Genomic DNA, 17,860 nt, shown 5'->3' on the forward strand with positions numbered 1-17,860 from the left:
TAATTATTCAACAACAAACGTGTCGTGTCAATATAATGCTTGGGGCCCGCATAGATTCCCGATTGATTGAGCGTGCTTACTCTCGCACAAAAATCTTAAATATTTATATTAAATTTAAAAAATTTAAAAATATTTTTCACTAAATATTTTTAAAATAAAATTTTGAATTGTTACGGCCAGACTAGATTTGGCTCAAAATCTATGTGGATTTGAAGACTCCAGCACAGACTCATTGAGATTGACCATCGACAGTCGTGGTGCTTGTAATTAGATTTGAATGAATTTGAATCCTGCACATCCGAACTTAAATAAAAAGAGTATGCGAAGATCCAACCAGATTGATCTTAGATACTTATACAGAGCAAAAAAACTCAAAAAATAACTTTCGATTACCCTATTTGGATGAGTTTTTGGGTTGTTGTATGGTTACTTAGAAATCCAACTCAAATCTTTGCCCATATAAGCTCTAATCAAACCAAGCATAGCTTTTTATAAAAAAAATAAAATTGCAAGTTAATATATATTTTTCCTTTGTGGCTAGTTTGGAGGAAGGAAGTCATGCCCCTCTCGTGCACAGAAAATGGGATTGCTTCCTCATTGCTCTATGTTATCTGAGCTTTTCTTTATATTTTTAAAACATGATATTGTTTATCACCCTCCATGTTTGAGCCTGAAATCTCTTGGGTGGAGATGGTATCAACCAGCTGACCTACTAGCTACTTGTGTGTTTTAATAGAATAAAAGCAGCCCTCCAATCCCTCCAGCAGCTAATTTTTTGGTCTGTTGTTGTTAAGATCCCCATATTCGTTGGTGGTGCATATATTACACCATGACGAGAAATTATTAGTAAAAAAAAAAATTAAATTCATCCTAACAAATATTGTTTTAAAAAAATAATTATTATTATATATTGCTTTCGTGTTGGACTGATTCACTATAAATCTAATCCAACTAATAATTATTTCAGTAGATGGTGAAGGCGTCCCTGATGAATGATATCAATTGTTGGGATGTACATGAATAGTTCAAATTATTTGAAATAATAAAACTATAGCAATGATAAAGAAAAAAATATTATTCTTGAAATTATAGTGTAAAATATTGCGGGCGAATGGCCATATCCTCTCCACCCACTGGTCAGTATTCCGGTGTGAAGAGGTGATTCAAACAGCATATATTATAAACATAACTTAATTAATAAAATCACATAAAACATGAAAAAAAAACAAAGTACTCATACTGATGTATCCCGATTATTCAATTGAGCTAGCCCATGTCAACGCACATTGAAAATTATTTTAACAAGTATTAATGTCTCCTACCCAATTCATGATGTCCTACTTTCTTGTACATAGATAAATAGATTTGATCAAAAGAAATAAAAAAAACATGCACAAAAAATATCACCATTGATGGCATGACCAAAAATTTGGCCTCAACAATTACTTCATGAAGCTGCTTCAGTAAATCTTGTTAAAACTCCATTTAGGGAGAACTGCTGCAATAAATAGGTTTTAGCCGATCAATGACTGCTTCCCTTCAGTTTGCAGTAGGCATATAAGCCAGAGCCAACAAAACCAAGACCTTGGCCAATAACGTTGAGCTGGAGAATAGATAGCATGAATTTTTTAAAATCAATAGAGAAAAGAAAAGAACGAATCTGCATCAACAAAATGAAAGAGGAATTTGAACTCACCAAATCGAAAGGAAGTCCACCAAACACTAACCAGCCAAATCCAACAGTAAAGAAATCCTATCGTACCGGGAAGATCAGATGATGTATTAGCAAAACTCTCACAAAATGCAGGAAAACCAAAATATATATGGGCGATTTAGTAGGGAATTCAAACCTTTAGATTACCACATATGGTCTGGGTGACTGCAGAATTCAGGGTTGTGTTTAAAAAGATGCTGTAATTCAAGAAAAACGCCATTATACAGGAAAGGAGCATCACAGCCTGCAAAAATTGAATAGACAAATGAACATAGTTTGTAGGGTCACAATTTAAATATTTTTGCAAAACATGTTTGTCTACATGCTACAGTAGAATGGCTAAAGATGCACTGACATCACTAGTAAGCAACTAGCTTTTGTAAATATCAAGATCTACTTCATCTAATTAGATGCATACAAATGATTCACCAGGATTTTTAGCCACAAACAAGCACCCGAAAAGTGTAGGGAGCTTCCTTTGAGATAAACAAAGGACACCACAGTGTGCACGGGATGAGAACTCGTAATAATTCATCAGATGTATATACAAAGAAATCACTCAAGGCAAGATCAGATAGGTCAACAGAATGGTGAAGCTGAACGAGTCCATAATCAATCTTTGAAAGGCAACAGAGTTATTTGTGATCTCCATATATGGATATGGAAAGGTCATAGACTAACCATCTTCCACTTTGAATTGAAATTGCCGATAGCAATTAGCAAATGCCTTTCAAAACTGACAGCTTATCCTATCATTCTAATCATCTAGTTTAGGACTACCAAGAGACATCGCAGGATCCAAGAGAAAGGAGGAATGAGCAAGATAAATTGACAGAAAGAAAAGGGGATCCTAAAATGACTGTCCCTTGAGCTAAATAAGATAATCATTGAAACTGTACAAGAAATCTAAGAAATTAGCAGAAGGTGGGAAACATGGAACATATATATGTTCAGTGTGAAGTACTGGATAGAAACCAGCACTCCACCAAATACTGGAGAAGGGCCCTTGCCATATAATACACAAATCCTCAAGTCTTATGTTACCAACAATGATACCAACTGTTGCAAACATGCATGCATGAAGCAGAACTGAGGGCTACACCTCTCTCCTTTGGCTTAGCATTTTAAATGGAGATACAAGCTTGAGCATGTGGATCAAATTTCAACATGAGAAACTTCATATGGTATGTTCCCATATGAACAAGTGGGCCACAGTTATCAAGATTGCAAAGCTGTTATTTCCATTCTACTGGTTAAGCGATAGGGAAAGAGGATACAAAAGCTATGATCGATAAGGAACAGTTGAAGTGGACCATCAATACCACTCCTCAGGAGATGATACTTGGAGAAGATTGAGGACACCTTCAGAACTGGATTGAGGACCAATCCCCCAGCCATCGAAGATGTGCTAATGGTGGTGCTGAGGGCAGCGGACATGGAGGCAGTGTAGTGGCCATGGGCAGCGGTCATGGATCAATCCATACTTACTAGAAACAAACTAATGAAAAGATTCCTTATAAATGTACAAAAGAAACATACAAATTTACATGCACAGTTTCATTAATGCACACATACATTGTCTAGGTTTATAAAGGAAACTTGAATCCACCTGAAATCCAGGAGAATAAAGGTGAGGAAAATTCATTGTGAGCTTCAAATCCCCCCAAATAAATGTCCAGAAGAAAAAAATCGGTCCACAGACTAATCCTGAAACTCAGTAACAGCAAAGGGTAAGTTAGAATACAGTTAATTTGCAAGTTGACAAATAATGATGGAACAGACAAGCAAGCTTCAAAAAATTGGGGGCAAGGCCATGAATTATCACCATTACACCACATGAGACCAAAGCTATTGAGACCGCTAGACTTTCCTGGAAAACAGAAGGTATTAAAAACACTGTGAACATAAAGCCAAATTATTGGGAAATATAGAGAATATAAGGATATAGATACTACCAACACGGGCTATAGTTGCAAGATAAATTGCAGTAGCGATGTTCGCTATAAAGACAATGGAATAGCCATAGGCATCGAAGGACAAGTCCCAAGCTCCAGCAACAAATGCACCGAAAACAATCAATGCCACACTGATAAAACCCTTGGTTATGCCATTAAGAAACAAATCAGAAAGTGAAAAACATCTGTTGAAAAGTAAAACTGTTTTGTCATGAAACAGAGCACTCAGAAGTGACCACCTCAAAGAAGATTGTCCTAACTAGGTCTTCTATCTGGAGGAATAAATAATCAAAGAATGGCGAACTACTGAAAAATAACTCCATGTGTTCCACATAATCATGTATGAAATAATGTTATTTCACAAGAAGCCATTTAGAGTGCAGTCTCTGACAGGCTTGTAGCCTTGAAGAGTTGAAGCATGCAAAACATTTATGAAGGAACATATAGTAAGTTAAACAGAAAATTTCATGCTGAGTAGCCTTGTGAGGCAATCACATTGACCCAGCGTCAAGCATGAGATGGTTCTAGAGCTACAGAAGCATTATACTTTCAAAGCGCATGAAATCCAAGACAAATGTATAGAAAGGTCACTTACCTGCCAACCACAGAAGATGAATACTTTTGCCCAGTTAACAGACACTCCACAATCATTGTAAACACCACAGTCGTACGTCTAAGGGTGGTGTACATTGGAACATTTACCCCACGCACAGACTCCATTGAAGCCAACTTTACCAAAACAGGAATTTCAGACCTTATTTACAGTTCAAGGAATGTTTGCTTAAAACATCAGAGGAAATAGACATGCACTCATTTTCACATTGCAGTACAAAGTACATACCATGTAAAAAAAATACGCTGATGAAAGTGGAAGGGTATGCAATAAAGTCTTAAGTGGTACAAGGCTTGCCGTATCAGATGCAGTCCATGGCTCCACAACTGTAAATGAAATAATCTTCCAGCGTTTCATTGCATAAAGAATGCATGTTGAAATTATCATCTGCAAAAGTACAAGTAAAAAAGATTAAAAAAAGGAAGAGGAAAAATAAATGATTTCTATGATAGTCACAGGCAACATCAAGTATTTAATTGATTTATAAACTTCAAGGATCCACAATTTTTAGTGAAAAATGATGATTGACCATACTTATTTGTATCTGTCTCTTAAACATTACTAGATCATCAAAAAAAGGCATAATCCATTCACATCAAGTCAGTATTATTAAATGAATGACATATGTTCTCATCAATGGCCATATCAGTGAAACAAAGCATATTTAGGCCTTTCTTTATAATTTTCCATCAACATTAAGGTTTTTTTTTTGGTTGAAATATCTATATATAGTATACCAGCATATACGTCGGGTAGAGACCACATCATAGGCTATGCAGCACGCATCTTAGCAACTGTCAATAATCAACTACTTCAAAGACTTCTTGTGTGAGACTTGTCTATTGCCGGATTCACCATCTAGAACCTGAGCCATTGTTGTCACACTAATAACCATGTAAAAGTCCAAATGCCTGAAATAGAACTCCTAAAAAAGAGCAATTAAATTTCCCCTAAAATTTGTATCTTAAACTCAAGCTATAGGAAAGCTTTTTTCCAATGATTAAATTTGGACCTCAAAAGATATTGATTCTCTGATTTGTTCCTTGGGCACTCCAGATAGATGATCATGGATTTGGAACTGTATGTAATTTCATGTATTGCATGATTCAGGTCATTGAGGATAAAAAACATTAGGGGTGGCCCTAGATTTGGAACTATATAGATGGAGATGGAGATTGTGAGGAAGGATATGAAGAAACTTGGAATAACATTAGAGGTAGCCCCAGACAGGAATACTTGGCGAATGAGGATCTATAAAACCGATCCCAAATAGTTGGGAAAAGGCTAGATGATTATGATGTATATATGTTCACAGCAAAAAGATATAACCATATATGTTCACTTGTATGTAATACTAATATCAGCCTAATATCGCCCCATCGAAACTGCACAAATAAAGAGCCTATAAAATACAAGATACTAAAATATGACATCTGATAACTTTTCTTGGCTTCTTTTATTTTTCTTCTATTTATAATTTTTTTATATTTCTCTTTTTTTTTGGATCAAAACTCCAAAACTTAGAATTAAACTTCTAAAACACTGACACTAACGGATCGAAACTCCACAAACCTGGCTGAAATTGAATCTGAGTTTTCAAACCTTGCTTGAAACTAGCTATGACGGTTTGCACATCAAGAGCATAAGCCAATATTGATTTTAATTGAGAAAGGGTCTTAAATTTAAGCAACAAGTATAAGAGGGGAAAGCATGGAAGTTAAGCATCTTCCCATTTCAAAGGGCTTTGCTATCCATTAGTACCTGTTAAGACAAAATGACAACTTATGTATTTAAATATATGGGATTGCTTAGATTATTTTTCTATCACCAGTTCTATGCATGACTCTATGTCTATATGTAGAACTATAGATGTCGCAACTAGCATATTGTAGATATGAAATCACGGACTATATATACACACACACATATATATACATACATACACAGACAGAGAGAGAAGAGTTTGCTCCTCTTATATATATATATATATATATCGGATGGATTTTGCTCCTCTTGAGAGGAAAGGGCCTCTTGACTTCAAATCCAGTAATAGGGCACCCAAATCAAAGATTCACATTATTGATCATGATATAACAACTAAAATGCCTGGAAACCAAAAATCACATGTTTCAATGGTCTCTAATCGATGCATTATGCAAACACAAAAATAGAGGTTTTCACCATGCTAGTATGCTACAATACATGATAAAATATTTAAATTGAGAATCCACCTTATCAATCATGATCAATATATGCTAAAACATATATAGATTGAAATATAATAATTTTAACAGTTAGTCCATAGTAAAACATGGTTACCACAAAAGCATGTAATTTCTTGTTTCTAAACATTTTTGGTAGTATAGATCGCGATCAATGATATGGATCTTCGATTCAAGTGCCGTTTTATTGATTTTTGAGTTGAGACAAGTACATACACTCTGTCCTTGAGAGGAGAATAGTCCAACATACATATCATATAATATGAATATTCAATAGAAATTTTTGACATGCATCACTCAATGAAAATAGTCATAGAAGAAAAAAAAAAGATACCTGAAAGAGAGTTATAACATTAGCACTAGGAAAATTATATGAAGATAGGGCTGCTTTGTTGAACATCACAAGAAATACTGCAGATAAAGATCCACAGGGCAAAGTCAAATTTCTGTTATGGTAATATGATACAAAAGGAAAAAAAAAGAAAAAAAATTACAACATAGTTTAGTTACCATTTCTATGTCCATGATCTGAGAATGGTGCAACGTCCATAAATGTGCAGTATATGAATTTACATAAAAAGAAGAGGCATGCTGATGGATTATTCATCATAACATCTCCTTCATTTTCCCATCATAACATCTCCTTCATTTTCCTATCTTTTAGCTCACGTATTCTTTCCCTTCCTTTCTCCATCTCTTTGTTTCTAGTTTCTACCTATCTTTTCACTTCTTTTCTCAACCTACTATGTTTTCTATCTTCAAGAGATCATATTCAGTTATTTTGCATTTGAAGGCTATTTATACTCAGAAGTGAAAATTGCTCCTATAAGGCAAAAAATTATGGTATTTTAATCATTCTCCATCTGTGAAACATTAAAAAAAAAATAATACGAGGCCTGTGTCCTTGCTAAAATCCTCATTCTGTTTAATTAATGTGCTGTGAACCAACCAATTATGTTCATGCCTCCCATTGACCGTCTCTCTTATTGATAACTACAGATGAAAAGGCCTGGATCAGCACAGAATAGAGTGCTGGGAAGCACAGTTAGCAAGTACCTGCCAGAGCCTTATCAGCAAAAAGAACTGGTATGGCACCAGTTATGTGCTATCACCAGGCATGTCATAGTGCCGATGCGCGCCAAGAAGCAAGGCATAGTGTACATGCCAATTATATACCAGCATGATGTCAGCAAACAATATTTTAATCTTTGGGTCTTATGAATACATAGCACATATAACCAAGGCTTTTAGCCAATTTGTGACCTTCGTGTTGCTAGAAAATAGGGAGGCAATCAAATTTTCATGACATATGCTGTTGAAAGTAATCTACCCGAATCTCAAGCTATCCAGATGCTGGTAAAAAATCTTAGAGATCCACTTCGATCTATTATCCGCCCAGTCACAATACCTATCCTGATCTTTTTGAAAGAGCCTCTCAATTCAAGAGGAATCTAAAGAAAGGATTATTTGGTTCTATGTTTCCTAAGAGTTATGGTTCTTCCCCCTCCTCCCAAAGTGGAGGTGCTCAAAAGAAGCAGACGGCTGACATCAAGTCTAGTGGTGTCAACCAAATCAACACTATTTTTCAGGAAAATGGAAGGAGAGGGAATTACCAGCGTTCCCCAAACCAGAACTAGGTACCCTTGCAAATCTCAGTTCCTCTCCAACAACCTCTTCCACTTCTTCCTAATCCTATAACAAACCTTCCTAGTCAACCAGCTCTACCTCCACCCGTCCAACCTGCCCAAGTGCTACCAGTTCAGCCTCCCAACCTGTTTCCTCAATACACCCTGCCTCAAGGTAACCAAGCTTTCCAAAACCAGGGGCAAGGGCAAAGAAGAAACTTCGATGCTAAAATTCATCTAACTATTTTGCAATTCTATTACTAAATTACAAAACAAGAGGAATAAGTGCAAGGGACTGATATTGTGGTGGCAAAAACTGAATTATGTTTATGTCTCAAGGGAGAAAAGCATGCTAAATTCCTTTTCTTGGCTCTTGTCATCTATGCTCTAACTAGTTTTCTTAAAACTCATCTTTCCATGAAATATATGGATGTTTTCCACTGGTTCAAAGGTACAAAATAATTGGTAATGTCTACCTGGTAAATATTAGTTGGTCACCTTCTGTTACAATCATACAAATGATGCAAAAGATTCCTAAAGTACAATCTTCAAACTTCCAGGAACTTTTGCACTAGTTTGCAGTTACTATTTACACCAAAACCCATGTTCTTTCCTGAGAGTACAAGTAAAGTTTGGTTTATTTTTTTACTTCCTTTTGGGGGGGAGCATTGGCATTTCCTAGAATAGCATTTGCTATTTTTTTGTACCAAGGATGAAAGAGGTCACCCTAGCTATTTAAATTGCTCCAATCTTCCAAATACTCAATACGCAAAAACTAGAAAGTATGACAGTTACATTTGGGTGTATACATTGCATAAATAGTAGTCATGCAAAAATGGTCCAGACTAGCATACAAAAGTCAGCATCATAAGTCAACAACAAAACACAAGAGGAGGATAGTGCACCTAGTTTCTTCACTTTCATGTGTAATCTCACATTCTCAAGTCCAACCAAACTTCCATCACTACTTTTTTTGTTTGAAGAATCATTATTCAGTAGGACATTTTAGTCATGTTTCCTATGGAAATTTTAACATTTCCACACTACATATCATATGAACAACCAACTCAATTGGCTAAACAAACTTCTTGTCATGAATCCAACAGTATGTAAATCTTAATCAAAACCTCAAGCATTTGTATAACTCTTCAGTTAGCATAGATAGTGGTTCTATAAACATGGCACTGGCAGTACAAGTAGTTGGAATAAGGGATGTTAAAAATTCTACACTTAATCAACTCAAATTAGCAGAAGAGGACAGCACAAAAAATACCCTCATCTTGGACATACATCTATGTGGTTTTCATGTCATCGATTAGCAGATTCACATTACGTTTGGCTTCAAATCAGCTATTTATCTGTGAAGGTTATTACTTAAACAGACCTCTAGAAGGTAGTCTAACAGCAAGTGTTTAACTCTCCCATGGTCAGTATCCAACACTTCACATGCACTAGCATTGACACAAACGCAATTTCCTTAGCTCATGGACAGCATAGAGATAAAACGCTCCCTTGAATTCTCTGACTCATCTAAATATGAGGTAAGAGAGACCAAAAGAAAGCAACAACATTCTACACTCGGTTGCTATAGTAGATCACAAACTAAAGATCACATCCCAGAGAACAGATGTTATCAGCTACTGAGACTTCAAATAGAAAAACACACGACCATACAGAAAAAAAGATAATCCCTTTTTTAAGTTAAATCAAGACAAGAATTCTGCTGAAATCATGCCCCACAAGTACGTGAATGGCAGAAATTTACACGATATTCCTGTGAAAACTATTATCCTTTAGAAAATAATGGCTAGGGCAATCCAAGTATTTTATCCCAAACCAACTCATAAAAAAGGAATTACTAGGAACTTCCGTAGCAGCTTGCAAGCTAAAGATCACATCACAAGGAAGCTAAATTTACCAGCTGTTGAGAATTTAAATGATATTTTAAAAAAAGGGAATCTTTAAAGCTATTTCAAGTTAAAGTTAATTGATTCAGTCTCCTCTTTCTTTCTATTTCCGCATTTCAGAAGTTGATACTGTAGGCCCATTATAGAATCAAGAAAACACAACCTTTTAGGATGTAAAAATATCAATACCATTGCTTAGGCAACTTTCCTCGTTTTTCCGATCTAAGACATTCATATCATACGTCGATCGATTAAAAGTTCAAACTTTTAAGAGATCAAAAGATAAATTAACAAGAAATTCAAAGAAAACATCAAAATACAGAGGATTTGACTTGAGAGAGGGGTGAAGAGGGAGACCGGCGCAGGTCATGTAGGAGAGGGCGGCGTAGGCGCCTCGCTTGGACATGGCAGAGCCCTTGAATTCAAGGCCGTCTCCGCCGCTGCCACGGCGCGGGGGATCGGACACCGGCAGCAGCACACTCTTCGGCGCCATCCGATCGCCCATCTCCTTTGAATCGAACGCCGAATATTATGGAAGGCCGGCCGAGTCCTGTGTTTTCTTATTGACTTAAAAATTTCGACGGCCCTTTTCTTACTTTTCCGAGAGAGCGGGGAGAGCCAAGTAGAATCCTTTCGGCGACGGCGCCCTTTCCATGTCAAAACCAAACGGGGACGGTCTTTGGGTCTGGTCGCTCGCGAGAGAACTTTAGGAGATTTGAGAGCATGCTACCTGGCTCGATGTGATTGGTACGTCGGTAGCAGCAGCAGCGGATATTTGTTTATTCGGGGCGACGCCACATCGTTTGGTTTTAATTTTGTAATTTTTTATTTATTAGTATTATTATTATTTTTTGAAAAACTGATTTTTTTTGAAATATGATACATGAAAAAATTATTTTGGCATATCTAGTTTACAACGGAAAAGTGAACGCTATAAACTAATTCATATTTAGTTGAGTATTTATTTTTTAAGAAATATATGAAATATTTCTTATATTCTAATAAAAAAATTTATCTATAAATTTTAATAGTTTAAAAATTGTTTTAAAAGAAAATTTTAATTTTTAACTGATAAAAAAATTTTCTTAAATTTTTGTTTTCCACTAAACATGAACTATATATATATATATATTAAAAAAATTAAATGGTCCAACGGAGAAAATGTAATGAAATACAAAAGACCATCGTAAATAAATAAAGAGAACTACAGTTGGAACTGCATCCACATGGCATCGGCTATCAAAATGCTCTGAAATTGCGGTGGAAAGGGCACAGGTTTGGTGATTACAATATTATTATGCAATGCTTGGAAGGCAATCCAATTTGCCGCCGGATAGCTTTCTCTATAAATATGAGATACGATGAAAAGCTCCATAGATTGCTTCCATCCCGCTAGACCCTATGTAATCTATGCCTTTGACCGCGACAATAGGAAAGGAAATTAAAGAGCTTTGGTGTAATCTTGCGTATGGGATCAAATCAGGTCGGATCTTCTAACATTCTGTATTTTAATAAACTCGCAAGCTCCCATTTGGTCAATGGCCAGTGAGCAAGTTCCACACAGGTCACGTAGCATGTTGCTAGCCGTTTTCAGAACGGTTTGATAGCCGGAAAGACAGAGCTTGTTCCATTAGAAAACGAGCCAAGTTGGAACTTAAATTGGAGCTTGAGTCGCCTGTGCTTGATGATTTCATAAAAATAAATGGAAGTTTACTTTTTGCTTAAAAGTTTTTGCTTGGTTTTGATTGATGACAGGCTTGAGATGTTGCAAATAGTTGAGGGTCGGCCCGGTGGTAGGCTCGGCCGAGCTTGTTTGGCTAGAAAATAAGCTAAGTTTGAACTTAAATGGAAGCTTGAGTCGTAAATGAACCAAGCGTGGTCAAGCTAAATTTTGCTTGTCAAGCGAGCTGTACTTCCATATCCATTGTCAAGCTCACTTTGAGCTTGAATATGCCCTTTTTATAACAAACCAAGCTTGAGAACCATAATCACCAGTTCCACTTATCACTTTTGCAACATGTTGGTAAGAATAATAACATGACTTGAAGATCAATTTGCTTGTCAATGACTGATGAGGGGCCCCCAAATCCGTGCCTTGTCCACTATATTTTCATTTCCTCTGCCATTTCCAGGGTTCTCTGCACCCACAGTCAGAGATGCCCGACTCAAGCTTGCTGCCCCCCATGGGATGGCGACCAAACTGCATCCCTTTCTAGAATCCCCCCTCATCTCAGTCTTCCTAAGTAAAGAGTGACCTCCCCAGGAGTTAAATATGCAGGTTGTTAAAATATTTGCCGAAGAAAAAAAAAAAACAAAAAAAAAAGAAGGAAAGAAAAGTAATTTTATTTTTCATTTAATTATATTCAGTACATCTCAGAATTAATATATACTCGTGTACAAATGCCATTTAAGAAAAATAACATAGCCTGATGTAGGATCATATTAACATTGAAAAATATTATGAGTTGATATAGATTATTATACGATCCTTAAAATTACGCCAATACAAATTACTCAAAGCATCTAGACCTAGGATTTTAATAATCAAATCTGCCCTTGCCATTTGCTAGTATAATCTCTGTGTCTTGGGCAACTAGTGGCTTCATTTGAGAAGCTAGATAAAAAGGATTCCGAAATCCCACCAACCTCAGAGTGCTTTATCCATTTACGATTAATATGATCTTCCAGGATGTACAAATTTCTCATGAAGAATCACATCAAAAGTTTCATTCTTAATGTCAAAGGGAAATCAAATTTTTGGATCTTCACAAAGATATGTTTTAATCGTCCCACGCATGTTTCCATACGAGACTCCACCAGCGGACCCCATGACACGTTCAGGCGAGACGATCAACACTAGTTGTTTTATATGATCATTTCAGCTACGATTTGTAAAACTTAATGTCTTAAGCTTAGCAAAAGCTAGGTCTTGTTGGACATCATTGTATGAAAGGAAAGGAAAGGAAAGAAAAGAAAAGTCTCTCTCCTGTCAATTAACCAGCACTAAATAAATCCAGTCTATTGTTTAGACCTTGAAAGCTCAAACCGCGTGCCTTCCATCCCTCTAGCAGCATGGCAGCGGTCCATTTAACAGCCAATCCCAGCTTGGTGCACCTGGCCGGCTGCACCATTGATCCTCTCTTACCTGGAGTAAGTTGTCATCGAATTAATGTTACAGCAGAAACAATTATAACCAAGGATCTGGTGCAGTCTAAACCATGCATATAGTCTACCTTGAGGACACTAACAATGCAAATCACTACAGGACACATCCCTTGTAGAACATTATAACATCATGCATTTCTTCCAGTCCTCTCAGCATCCCTCAATATGAAGGTTACAACAGCAAGCCACATAAGATACAAGCCCTACTTTCCAAAACCCTTTGAATATATTTGGAACCAAGGAAGAACCATCAAAAAATCTGCTATCTACAATCACAAAAAAGAACTTTTGTACTCAGGAAGGAATTTGCTGCTAAAAGACTAGCTAATATGTGCTGCTGCTTCAGGTAATGAATAAGTCCCTTGTTTCACATCAACTCTTGAATCCGTCTCCTCTGTAATACAGTCTGAGTTATCATCTGGACCTGACACTCCTTGGCAACTCATTGTTGGTTCTGGCCTGAACATCTCATCATTTTCGAGATTTGATAACTTCTCCTTGGACTCCCCTTTGAGCAAGTCCACCACCTCAAGCATTGTGGGTCTCTTCTCGGGTTTGCTTTGTGCACAAATGAGAGCAACAAGCACAACCCTCTTCAGTTCTGCCTCCTCATAGTTCCCATTCAGTCTTGGGTCAGCAATTGCCCCGAACCTCCTCTCCCTAGCCAAAGGAAGAGCCCAGTCTGTGATTGCTTGCTTCACTGCTGGGCTTCGCATCTCTATGGGTTTCTTTCCACTACCAAGCTCTAGGAGGAGTATTCCAAAACTATAGACATCACAACTCTCTGAGGCCTTCCCCAACATAGCATACTCGGGAGCAAGATAACCAAGCGTGCCTTTCACCTTTGTGGTAACGTGACTTGCACCATCCGGAATGAGCTTTGCGAATCCAAAATCTGCAACCCGTGCCTGAAAATCTGAATCTAGCAAAACATTGCTTGCTTTGATGTCTCTGTGGATGATATGAGGTGTGGCATGGTGGTGAAGGTAGCTGTGTCACAAGAAAACAGTAAGTCAGAAGCCATGCGATAGACAATACCTAAAGCTGTGCACTGGACTTTGCAAACTTACGCAATCCCCTCAGCTGACCCTATTGCAATAGACATTCGCCTACCCCAGTCAAGAACACATTCTGCTAAGTGCCGACCATGAAGATGTGAAAGCAGACTCAAGTTAGGCATGTACTCGTATACTATGAGGCGTTCCTGCCCTTCAGCACAGTATCCACGTAAAGTCAGAAGATTTTTGTGCCTTACTCTACCCAAAATCTCAACCTCAACAGCAAATTCCGTCTCGGCTTTGTTGCTCCAAACTCTCAACCTTTTAACAGCTATCTGCACTCAAAAGGTCAATGGCACTAAATTCTTTCTTTGATGACACAAAATGAAGTACTGTTGCAAAAGAACTAAGAAGCGAGATAAAAATTACAGAAACAAAAAAAATGAATGTAAGATAACTAATTCGCAGCTAAACGAACAGCAGGTATTTCCTTAAGTGCTGTTAATTTGAAAGATACACCCACTATGTGTATAATTACCCCAAGGAACAACAATTTTGAAAATGCAGTTACCTGAATATCTTTAAAATAGACGAGGGCTTACTGCTGACAAATTTACTGATAGAGCTCAGTAGATATTCTGCTTCAGATGCAATGCTGAAGTTCCTTAAATTAGGCAAGGACATAGCACCAACAAATTTAAAGAATGATGATTTTGATGGGTATCTTGAATGCATTCCTGATTTATTCTGCATTGCATATGGATCTTCAGGAGGAGCTGTAATTCATGGCATGCCAAACTGCAGAATCCTATACCATAAAATACCTCTCATCTTTAAGCTCTAAAAGAAAAAGTCAGTCTAGCCTACAACAGTGAGTTTTATGCACACTTGTTTGTGAAAGCATCATGATCTTAAGAAATCCAAGTATGGTTAATTAACAGGGTAACTTGCTTACTCATTGGGACTGCAAATATGATAATATGATCAAGTAATGATAATATCGAGGCACTCCAAAAATTATACAAGCTAGGAAAAGAATAATCATAACTTGTATCTTGAAAGCTATGGCTGTTACGGAGAAGAGAATTATATTCTACAGGTAAAAACTCATCTAGTTCTAAGCTCTTCAGTAACTTTAATTTGCACAATATGCTTGTGCTGTGCAGATCTCGTCGTCCAAATCTACTGTGTTCAAAATCCTTGCTCAAGCTTTGGATTTTCATGACTTAATGGTTCAGATTAATACCAATATTTAGAATCAAATTGTTGGATAAAGGCTCTGGTTCATCTTGATTAGTTATCATTTGGGGCTTCCATTTTATATGTTAGGTGACAGCAACAAAAAAAATCCAAACAATAGGCAAGAAAAACCATCATCACTGGATATCACCAAGACTAATCATGCAGATAGAAGCTTTATCGAATAAAACGAGTGCAATATGCAACTTCCTCCAAAAATTTACATATTTTGGATCTGACTTCACCACATAAGTGAAAAAGAAAAAGCACGACAACTCAAGGGTGCTCGGATTGCAAGAATATTAATCCAACATGAGATGGATGTGAATCTAACTCATAAGATGCAATCTGATTGTGCAAAAGTGGATCCTGAAAAATGAATATCAATTAGGGAGCTAAAACCAGTTCTATGTAAGATCCTGGCTTGTTCACTCAAACTACTTCAAAAACTACTAGTTCTTGTGATGTGCATTATAACCATAAGGAAATGTCTCATAGGGATGAAAAGTGAGAGTAGCAAGAAACCTCACCTCCAATCGAATTGAGCCACTGAAAAATAAAGGCACTAACAATCTAAATACATACAAGATCTGGAAGACAACAGGTGCATATAGTTAGCTCCATGGTTGCTACTTGATGTTGAATATGATAGGAAGAAAGGTTTGAAAACTTGGTTTCAATTTCAGTTTTAAACTTTGGTAAGACAAGTTCCCTAATGTTCAGAAATTAATTTCTGGGATAGAGTTGAAATCATTCGACAACTTGCATAAGAAATCGGTACAAAAGATCCAAAATCCAAGTCCAAACCCACAAAACAGATATGAATCAAGAAAGAGAGAGGACGAAGAGAAACGATCCAAAACCTGAGACCCGTCCCAGAGCTGGCCCCAGTAAACGCTGCCGAACCCCCCTTCCCCGAGCTTGTTGTCATAATTGAAGCTATTCGTCGCCGAATGCAGCTCCTTGAGAGAGAAAACCCTCCACGTCGTCGAACTCTTCTTCCTATGCTCCCTCCTGCACACCAAAGTCACCATCTTTTCCCTCATAATCCAATCAAAAATCCCGCCAGCTTCCATCTTTTCACTCAGACTCCAATCAAAACCTCCCAAGATCCCATCTTTCCTACTTGTGCCCAATCAAATTCACTAAAAATTCTTCTCCCACCTCTTCCAGTGCTCCCTTTTCTTTATGACAGAAAAAAGTAAAAACACACAGAGAAAAAGAGAGAGGAAGAACAACATACCTATTGGAAGTCATTCCACAGCAGAGCAAGGAGCAGAAAGCCATCTGGAAATTCTTCGGGTCTTCCGATCAGTCGAGAGATGCGTGGAAGGAAAAAAAACAAAAAACAAAAAAAACGGCACAGCGGAAACGCGGAGATTTGGAGTAAATAAAAGAAAGAAACAAGAAACAGGGCTGGATATGGAGAGGGAGAGGGGGAGAGAGAGAGAGAGAGAGAGAGAGAGAGCGGAGGTGGCAAAGGCAAGAAAGACACGCAAAATGGTAACTGGAATTACGACGATGGAATGAGGCGTGAGGAAGCGCGAAGAAGAAGCCACCAGCAACAGCAAGAAAGCGTCAAACACTGCCACCTTTCGGTGGCGTCTTTCTTTTTCTTTCTCTCTCTTTTTCCCGTTTCCGTCAGGGATTCTGGGGCCTGCTCACTCGCGGAGGCACTCCGAGGTAATGGACGGGGCTGGACTCGCGCCGGAAGAAGACAAACAAGAAAGACGCATTTCTCTACAGAAAGCTGAGGGTGCCTTCCCTCGGTTGGATTCCAGGAGGACGGAGACAACAGTCTCACACCAGTCTTGGCCAATATTGGGAGTGCTTGGGAGAGTGCGCTTTTTTTTTTTCTATTATTATTTATTTATTTACCTGTATTGTGCGACAAATAGTGCGGTAGACTGAGTCATTCTGTATAGGATGAAATTTTCTAAAAAAAAAATTTATAGATTACTTCGTAGATTCTTCCAATTACATTTTATAATATTTTATTTTTTATTTTTTCTGAATGTATTTATATTAAGTTTGTACGGTCAATCGTCCTATAAAATGAGAGATTTCAGAAATTTATATCATAATAACCTGCTAATTGTAGAGCTAACATCATTTTATGTAACATATAGTGTCCAAATCACGCCGATTGGCATGCAGACATGACAGACTAGCCGAGGGAGCAGCCTGGCGGCTGCCTTGCAAGGACCAAGAGACAATGTTAAAATTTTTGGAGCAAGGACAAGATAAAAATTCAGGAGGATATTACTCATAGACTTAACTAATTAGTAAGAATAATTAAAAAAAAAGCTCAAGATAAAGGTTAGCCAACAGCTCTGGAAAAACATAATAACTCATAAAGCTGGAATTAACCACCATGGAAAAGGATATCTATTCTTCGATTATGATCATTTGCACCTCGCAA

At 37.3% G+C, this 17,860-nt stretch overlaps 2 protein-coding genes across 3 annotated transcripts; both read right to left on the reverse strand.

Annotated features, from left to right (window-relative positions):
- Nucleotides 1–1,276: 1,276 nt before the first annotated feature.
- On the reverse strand, nt 1,277–10,686 carry LOC103704324 (UDP-N-acetylglucosamine transporter UGNT1-like). Of its 2 annotated transcripts, none has more exons than XR_603595.4 (10): nt 10,394–10,686; nt 6,839–6,915; nt 4,511–4,669; nt 4,265–4,398; nt 3,670–3,800; nt 3,527–3,584; nt 3,324–3,421; nt 1,851–1,958; nt 1,697–1,753; nt 1,277–1,603 (listed from the first exon to the last, which is right to left on the reverse strand). XR_603595.4 is itself a non-coding variant. In XM_008787560.4 (10 exons), exons 1-10 carry the CDS (start codon nt 10,539–10,541, stop codon nt 1,523–1,525), a joined length of 1,038 nt encoding a protein of 345 aa, XP_008785782.1. In that variant the 5' UTR covers nt 10,542–10,680; the 3' UTR covers nt 1,277–1,522. The 2 variants fall into 2 exon arrangements, 1 of the variants encoding a protein (XP_008785782.1); XM_008787560.4 differs by having other exon boundaries at nt 3,540–3,584; nt 10,394–10,680.
- A 2,552-nt stretch (nt 10,687–13,238) lies between these two features.
- LOC103704325 (PTI1-like tyrosine-protein kinase At3g15890) lies at nt 13,239–17,230 on the reverse strand. Its single transcript, XM_039131657.1, has 4 exons — nt 16,682–17,230; nt 16,302–16,452; nt 14,272–14,534; nt 13,239–14,191 (listed from the first exon to the last, which is right to left on the reverse strand). The coding sequence occupies exons 1-4, from the start codon at nt 16,723–16,725 to the stop codon at nt 13,522–13,524; spliced, it is 1,128 nt and encodes a 375-aa protein (XP_038987585.1). The 5' UTR covers nt 16,726–17,230; the 3' UTR covers nt 13,239–13,521.
- Nucleotides 17,231–17,860: the final 630 nt, after the last annotated feature.

Source organism: Phoenix dactylifera, chromosome 1 (assembly GCF_009389715.1).
Source record: "Phoenix dactylifera cultivar Barhee BC4 chromosome 1, palm_55x_up_171113_PBpolish2nd_filt_p, whole genome shotgun sequence".
Taxonomy (NCBI): domain Eukaryota; kingdom Viridiplantae; phylum Streptophyta; class Magnoliopsida; order Arecales; family Arecaceae; genus Phoenix; species Phoenix dactylifera.